The sequence below is a fragment of the Hypanus sabinus genome, chromosome 22 (assembly GCF_030144855.1).
Source record: "Hypanus sabinus isolate sHypSab1 chromosome 22, sHypSab1.hap1, whole genome shotgun sequence".
NCBI classification, from domain to species: domain Eukaryota; kingdom Metazoa; phylum Chordata; class Chondrichthyes; order Myliobatiformes; family Dasyatidae; genus Hypanus; species Hypanus sabinus.
In genome coordinates this window covers 59,930,545-59,939,490 of record NC_082727.1, presented here as the reverse complement: position 1 = coordinate 59,939,490, position 8,946 = coordinate 59,930,545, and the positions used below count along the sequence as shown (strand labels likewise).

General features: G+C 40.9%; 1 protein-coding gene across 4 annotated transcripts in view; it reads right to left on the bottom strand.

Moving 5' to 3' along the window:
- Positions 1-664: 664 nt before the first annotated feature.
- Positions 665-8,946, bottom strand: part of casp7 (caspase 7, apoptosis-related cysteine peptidase) — a 50,092-nt gene continuing 41,810 nt past the window's right edge. For all 4 annotated transcript variants that reach the window (XM_059947893.1, XM_059947896.1, XM_059947895.1 and 1 more), the window contains exons 6-7: positions 5,023-5,158; positions 665-1,188 (exon numbers count right to left, since the gene is read on the bottom strand). In XM_059947893.1, the coding sequence (XP_059803876.1) occupies positions 956-1,188; positions 5,023-5,158 (369 nt within the window). In that variant the 3' untranslated portion in view covers positions 665-955. The remainder of the gene's footprint in view (positions 1,189-5,022; positions 5,159-8,946) is intronic.

Below are 8,946 nucleotides of genomic sequence, written 5' to 3'. Positions count from 1 at the left end.
TTCCTCTGCATCATGAGCAAACTGTGATGTCCAAAAATAAAGAGGCAGATTTTGTTTGAGATATCTATTTCCAATCCATTATCTGATGTTCATTAGTAGATTCTGATATGGAGGGAAAAAGTGTTTGTTACACAAATTTGGCTGTTTCAGATTCTGGAACAAAATATGTAAATTCTGGCAACGTTAATGGGGTGAAAGATACTCTGCAAGTTCTGGTGGATGGAAAGGTTTCTTGGTTTCTTGTTTTTGCAGTGAGCAGCGCTTGAAGGAATGGTGCAGGACTGAGATGTAAGAAACAGATTCCCCAACAATTCACTTAAAGAATTCAACTTTGAGGTATGGTCATAGAGCACCACAGCACAGAAGCAGGCCTTTTTGACCCATCTAGTCCATGCCGAACTGTTATTCTGCTAAATCCCATCGACCCACACCTGGACCATAGCCCTCCATACTCCTTCCCATCCCATCCAAGTACTAGACCAAACTTCCTGTAAATGTTGATCGAAACCACATCCATCAAATATATTAGTTGAAATATTTCTAGAAGTTTAAAATTCGCAGCCCATTAATAAATCTGTACTGTAAATCATACTGCTGGCTTTGTCTAAAGAACTTTGAATCTTTAAGCAAAACGTGTAACAGATTAATGAGACAAATTCATGAGTCAGTTTGTACTCCAGCTGTATCAAGTGGCCATTTATAAACTGCATTGTGAAGTGATTCAGACAACGTCAGAGAAGAGACATTATTAGTTTATGTCCCAATGTATGAGGTCCAGGTGAGAGAGAGAGAGAGAAAAAAATAACCGATAAATTCACAGAGATAGCAAGTGTTTTCCCTGAATCTTAGTTTCCTTCAGCTCAGTTTTAAATTTTCACTTGAAAGAAAGACCTAAAAAGCAACTTAAATTTTACAATTCAACGTTTCCCTGAAATACTAATGGAAAGATAGAGTTTCATTTTTGCTTAAAATAGAGTTCTTTTGTTAGCATGGAAACAATGCAGGGGATCTGCTTCTTCTCACTGAACCGCGGGTCTTCAGACCAAGACTCAAAGTGCATGGCCACCATGTAGTTGACCCTGGTTAAAATTTGCATGATCTCAAAATCCTTCCCATATTCTTTGAAAGCATTGCACAGGGCCTGTGCAAACCAAGAGCCCTTGCCTGGATTCCTCCATGAGTAGTATCCTGCAATGACAGATAGGCATCATTCTCAAAAACGCTTCATACAATAGTGTGAATTTTATAGACATACAATGAAACTAGCTCTCAACTGCATTAACTTGTTCTTTAAATACACTTTCAACTGGATGATTAGAAAATATTTAAAAATATAGTCATTATATAGATATTAGTACAAGTTAATAATTAAAAATTCAGGCTCCTGTACCACCTTACTAATGGTGGCAATGAGAAGAAGGCATGTCCTGGGTGTCCTTAATGATGGATGCTGTCTTTTTGGGGCATCACTTGTTGAAGATGTTCTGGATACTATGGAGGCTGGTGCCCATGATGGAGCCGACTAAGTTTGCAACCCTCTGCAGCTTTATTTCGATCCTGTGCAGTAGCCCCACCCCTCCCTCATGCCAGATAGTGATGCAGCCTTGAACATTGGTTGTTTGCCAGTCTTTATCTCTGTGTAGTTTTTTGATTCTTTTGTATTTCTTTGTTCTACTATGAATGACTGCAAGACAATGAATCTCAGGGTAGTTTTTGGTGATATACATGCGCTTTAATAATAAATTTACTTTGAATACCCCTACCTTAGCATAGGTAGTGTGGGGAATTCATCAATATAGTCTGCCTAATGCTCATGGTTGACTTGTGAACCTACAATTTGGGAGTAGAAGTCCATCAATTGTTCCCTCAGATCTGGTCTGGTCTCTCTGAAACTTCAATACCACATTGTAAACCTGTATCCCTTAAAATCAAGAATTGATCTTAGACTATAAGGTATAGGAGCAGAACTAGATAGATAGGTACAGTGCCCACAGAAAGTATTCACCCCCTCCAGAAGTTCTTATGTTTTATTGTTTTACAACATTGAATCACAGTGGATTTAACTTGGCTGTTTTGCCACTGATCACCAGAAAAATACTTCTGTGTTAAAGAGAAAACATATCTACAAAGTAATCTAGATTAATTACAAATATAAAAACACAAAATAATTGATGCATAAGTATTCACCCCCTTCGTCAGTATTTAGTAGATGCACCTTTGGCAGCAATTACAGCCTTGAGTCTGTGTGGACAGGTCTCTATCAGCTTTGCGCATCTGGAATCTGCACTTTTCCCCCATTCTTCTTTACAAAACTGCTTAAGCTCTGTCAGATTGCAAAGGGTTCTTATGTGATCCAGCCATGAGTTCTAAACCGGATTGAGGTCTGGACTCTGACTTGGCCACTCCAAGATATTAACTTTGTTGTTTTTAAGCCATTCCTGTGTGGCTTTGGCTTTATGCTTGGGATCATTGTCTTGCTGGAAAACAAATCTTCTCCTCAGTCACAGTTCTCTTGCAGACTGCATCAGGTTTTCCTCCAGGATTTCCCCATATTTTGCTGCATTCATTTTACAATCTACCTTCATAAGCCTTCCAGGGCCTGCTGGGCTGAAGCATCCCCACAGCATGATGCAGCCACCACCATGCTTCAGGGTAGGGATGTTGGGTTTTTGATGATGTGCGGTGTTTGGCTTGAGTGTTTAGTCTGATGGCAAAAAGCTCAATTTTGGTTTCACTAGACCATAAAACCTTCTCCCAGCTGACTTCAGAATCTCCCACAATGTCCAGCCGAGATTTCACGTGAGCTTTTTCAACAGTGGCTTTCTATTTGCCACTCGCCCATAGAGCTGTGATTGGTGAAGCACTCAGGCAACAGTTATTGTACGCGCAGTCTCTCCCATCTCAGCCACTGAAGCTTGTAACTTCTCCAGAGTTGTCATAGGTCTCCAGGAGGCTTCCCCTGCTAGTCCTCTTTTGGCACGGTTACTCAGTTTTTGAGGACGGCCTGCTCTAGTCAGATTTACAGTTGTGACATATTCTCTTCATTTCTTGTTGATTGAATTTTCTAGATCCATCTCCTGACCTGTGTATTTCAAAAACCTTTTCACCGAGTTGCTTGGAGTGTTCTTTTGTCTTCATGGTGTAGGTTTTGCTGGGTGTAATCCTCACCAGCAGTTGGACCTTCCAGACAGAGGTGTATTTTCACTGCAATCAATTGAAACACCTTGACTGCACACGGTGATCTCCATTTAATTAATTATGTGACTTCTAAAATGAAGTGATGCTTTGGTGTGTCATATTAAAGGGGGCAAATACTTAAGCAATTAATTATTTTGTGTTTTATATTTGTAATCAACTTAGATCCCTTTGACATGAAAGAGACTTTTTTCTGTTGATCAGTGTCAAAAAGTCAAATTAAATTCACCATGATTTAATGTTGTAAAGCAACAAAATATGAAAACTTCTAAGGGGGATGACTACTTTTTACAGGCACTGTAGATGGTTCATTGATTCCCAAAGGATATTACAGTACCACAGTAGCATTACAAGTGCAGAGATATACAGATATTAGAAGCAAAGTAAGAAAGAATAAAAAATAAATTGCCTCAAACAGTCTTACAGGAGGGGGTCATCACCTCCCTGGCTATAGGTTGACTCATAGAGCTAATGGCCCAGGGTAAAAATGACCTCATACAACATTCCTTGGAGAAGCGCTATTGTCTTAGTCTATTACTAAAAGTGCTTCTCTATTCAGAGGGTGAGAAATATTGTCCAGATTTGTCAGAATTTTTCATAGGGTCCTTTGTTTTAACACAGCCTCCAGAGTGTCCAGTTTGACCCGGCTAATGGATCCAGCCAGTCTAATCAGTTTATTGAGGCTGTTGATGTCATTGCCCTAGCACATCACTGCACAGAAAATTGTACCGGCAACAATTAGGCCATTTGGCCCATCAAGTCCATTCTTAATCTTTTATTCCCTAATCTTATCAAGAACCTAGCTAGTTTTTTCTTAATATTATTCAAAGATCCTTCTTCCATCAGCCTTTGGTTAAAGGGAATTGCAAAAGCACACGACCTTCAGATACAAAAAAAAATTGCCTCATCTCTGTCTTTAATGTGATTCACGCCATTGTTAAGGTTTTGTATTCTCTCACAATAAGAAATATTCACAGCCATCCTGTCAAATCTTTTCAGGGCCTCTGTACTGGAGGGGGAGAGTGGAGAATCCCCAGGGGTCTGTCTGGGATGGAGCATTTCAGTTACGAATAGAGACTGGGTAGAGGGTAGAGTGTATTTTCCTTGGAGTGGAAGAGGCAAGTTGTAGGGGAGGGAGGGAATGTGAGAGAGATATACAAAATTATAATAGGCATGAATGTGAAGGATGGTAGGAAGCATTTTTCCATAGAATCAGTGTCCAAAACTGCTGGTGACTGGGACTAGTATAGATAGGTACTTGATGGTCAAAGTTCAAAGCAAATCTATAATCAAAGTACATATATGTCACCATACACAACCCTGAGATTCATTTTCTTGCAGTTATACTCGATGAATCTATATTAGAACAATAATCCATTGAAGGCTGCACCAATTTGGGTGATCAACCAGTGTGCAAAAGACAACAAATTGCAAATATAAAAAGAAAGAAAAAATAATAATAAATAAATAAGCAACAAATATCAAGAACATGAGATGAAGAGCCCTTGATAATGAGTCTATAGGTTGTGGGAACATTTCAGTGATGGGGCAAGTTAAGCTGGTTACAAAGCCTGATTGTTGAGAGGTAATAACCATTCCTGAACCTGGTGGTGCGAGTCAGTGTGGACTTATGGAGCTGTGGGGCCTAATTTTTGTGCTGCATGACTTTATCTTGTATATTTTAGCAAATTCCCTTTGACAAACCCAGCCTGTACAATATATAAAATTGATTATGCATGGAAATTGGGAGTGGGCAAAGCAGTACAGGTATTAGCCTAGACTATTACTGGAAATCTAATGCATGATTAACTCTAGTATGTGCATTACCTGGTACAGTAGAATATGCATACAAGAAGTCAGCCTCCACTGGGATTTTGTATCGAGGATTTGCATCCGTTTCTACTTCGCCAGCGGAACCTGAGTCCGTTTGTACTCCCTCATCAAATTCTGAACCTCTACAAGCCTGAAACAAGCCAAGAAAAGCAGTGTCCATAATAATTTTATGTAATAAATGTAATGCAATTGTCACGAAACTTCATCATCATTATGTTCCATGTCGTATGACGTGAATGATCATGGTCTCCATGACCTAGATTGTTCTGGGAAATATTTCAACGTAAGTGGTTTGCTAGTTGCTATTCTTCCGGGCAGTGTCTTTACAAGATGGATGACCCCAGCCATTTTCAATGTTCTTCAGAGATTGTCTGCTTGGCATCAGTGGTTGCAAAACCAGGACTTGTGAAATGTACCAGCTGTTCGCACGACCATCCGCCATCTGGTCCCATGGCTTCACGTGACCCTGATCGGGGGTTGCAGGGAGACTAAGCAGGTGCCACACCTTGCCCAATAGTGACCTGCAGGCTAGCAGAGGGAAGGAGCACCTTACACTTCCTTTGGTAGAGACGTATCTCCATCCTGCCACTCTGGCATGATACTTAGGGCTTCAAATTACATTGTACAGAGAATAACATACACATCCTAATCCTAATAGGACTGAGAATAGAAACTCACCCACTTGGCAGCTCTAAAATATTCTGAAGTCAGTGAAATTAAATGTATTTATTTATTTATTGAGATACAATGCGGCAAAGGCCCTTCCAGACCTTCGAGCCGCACTGCCCAGCAACCCCCAATTTAACCCAGGCCGAATCATGGGATGATTTACAATGACGAATTAACCTACTAAATGGTTATGTCTTTGAACTGTGGGAGGAAACCAGGGCACTGCGGGGAAACCCAGAGAGAGTGTCTTACAAACTCCTTACAGGCAGTGTGGGAAATCAGTCGGGTTGCAGCTAACAACTACAGTTCCATGCCACCCTTTGCTTTGGAGGCAAAGCACACATTACGCACAAGAGAAAGAATTTCTAACCCCTAGTACTTCTGTTCAAATGCAGTTTTCTCCATGTCCAATTAGCATAATTGAGTAATTTTAAGTACAAGTTACTTTCAGTAGAACTTAAGTTCTGGCAGCCTTTCCTTACAAGCCACTTGCACCAGGGGCAGTGGAAGAGGCAGATACATTAGGGACATATATGAGGCTGTTAGGTAGGCACACGGATGATAGAAAAGTGGAGAGCTATGCAGAAGGGAAGGTTTAAATTGATCTTGGAGTAGGTTAAAAGGCTGGCATAACATCATTGGCCAAAGGGTGTCTACAGTGCTGTACTGTTCTATGTTCTACATAAAGCTGGAAAAGTTCCCTTTCTAAATTCAGAACAATTGGGTGTTTTGGCTGTTCATCTTAGATCAGTGTATAGTGTGATCCAAAAACTATGCTGGACCTTTTGGGCACAAAGATATCAAAAGGATCTGTGATGTACTGTACTTAGGTTTACCAATGAAACGACTACTGCATACCGATCCTCCCACAGATTACACTTGGAGGCCACTTCAGTAGGTACACCAGCTTGTTAATGCAAGTATCTAATCAGCCAGTCATGTGGCAGCAACTCAATGCATGCAGACATTGTCAAGAGGTTCAGGCATTGTTCAGCCCAATGTCAGAATGGGGAAAAAGTGTGATCTAAGTGATTTGGACTGTTCTAGGGCTTACAGATGATTTTAAGTGTAAGTTCGGGGTAAGAGACCAAGATATAAAGTAGGTACAATGTATGCCAGAGTCTGTATCATGTCCCAAATAATATATCCTTTGAAAGTCAAATTAAATTACTCTGTGACTATGATGTATGTATTGGAATAAGAGGGTAACAGAGTGGAAATGTGTCTCTACCAAAGGAGGTGTAAAGTGCTCCTTCCCCCCACTAGCCTGCAGGTCACCCTTGGGTAGGGTGCCACAGCTGTTTAGGCCTCCCACACCGAGATAGGGGTCATGTGAAGCCATAGGAGCAGCCGGTGCATGTCACAAGTCCTGGTTATGCGACCACTGACACCTGGCAGGCAATCTCTGAACGGTATTGATGATGGCTGGGGTCACCTGTCTTGTAAAGACACTGCCCAGAAAAAGGCAATGACAAACCACTTCAGTGAAAAATTTGCCAAGAGCAATCAGGGTCATGGAGACCATGATCACCCATGTCACATGATGTAGTACACATGATGATGATGACTGGAATGGGAATGCTGTTAAAGATTTGTATACTGTTTCAGAGAAGGTAAGAATAGCTCCACCCTTTCTCCACATTCTTGAGCAATACTCCCTCATTTCAAGTCAAGTCACTTTTATTGTCATTTCGACCATAACTGTTGGTACAGTACATAGTAAAAATGAGACAATGTTTTTCAGGACCAATGTGTTACATGACACAGTACAAAAACTAGACTGAGCTACGTAAAAAAAACCAGAGAAAGCTACACTAGACTACAGATACACAATGAAATATTTGTTCAGGAATGTACTTTAGTTGAGCAGACATTCCTCTAGTCAGTTACACAATGACCATAAAGGAAGCTACCTTCTGTCCAGATGATGCAATTGTTATTTTCATATTATCAGGTGTAAAACAAATATTTTAATTGAATTCTTGAAGTCTGAGCACAATTATTTTTGGCAGTTTTCAAAACTCCCAATTTTAAAAGGCACTCAGAATTTACATGAGTTCATTTGCACTGTGCAGGTAGGCAAAATATATCAACATGTCTGATTTTAATAACTGCAGTTCCGTACAGTTGGTTTGCTTCATCATCATCATCATACGCCATGTCGTGTGACATCATCATATGACGTGGGTGATCATGGTCTTTCCACGACCATGATTGTTTTTGGGAAATTTTTTACAGAAGTGGTTTGTCATTGCCTTCCTCTGGGCCATGTCTTTACAAGATGGGTGACCCCAGCAATTATCGAGACTTTTCAGAGATTGTCTGCCTGGTGTCAGTGGTCGCATAACCAGGAATTGTGATATGCACCAGGGGTTCATACGACCATCCACCACCTGCTCCTATGGTTTCACGTGACCCTGATTAGGGCTAAGCATGTACTACACTTTGCCCAAGGATGACTTGCAGGCTGGCAGAGGGAAGGAATGCCTTAGACCTCCTTTGGTAGAGATGTATCTCCACCCTGCCACCCATAATTTTGATTTCACTGCTAGGTATCAAGAGATAGTGGTCAATATAAAAACTAAAACCAGGCTCAAATGACTGTAAAGACCCTTCCAAAATGGTTCTCTATTGATAGAATCTTAGAATTCTTCCTTCTGTTCTTTGTTAACCTCAAAGCACCTTGCAGCACTTGCAGGCCCTGTGGAAGTTTTAGTGAAACTTGGGCTGGTGAATATCACAAAAGATTCCATTCATCTTTGCTTTAATCTGTAAATGGGGAAATTCCAATTCCTTTTCTGCACTACAGGAAGAATTCAATCTCCTTCTGGTAAACCATTTCCCCCTTCCCTTTCTTCTATTCACCACTCTGACCTTTTGCCTCTGCTCACCTGCCTACCACTTCCCCCTCCATCCCCTCCTCCTTCCCTTTCTCCTATGGTCCACACTCCTCTCCTATCAGATTCCTTCCTCTCCAGTCCTTTACTTTCCCACCCATCTGGCTTCAACTATCACCTTCCAGCTAACTTCTTTCCCCTCCCCTCCCACCTTTTTAGACTTGTGTCTTCCCCCTTCCTTTTCAGTCCTGAAGAAGGGTCACATTCCAAAACATCGACCCTTTATTCATTTCCATAGATACTGCCTGACCTGCCAAGTTCCTACAGCATTTTGTGTGTGTTGCTTTGGATTACCAGCATCTGCAAACATCTTTGTGTTTATAATATAACATACACCATTCCAACCACACTG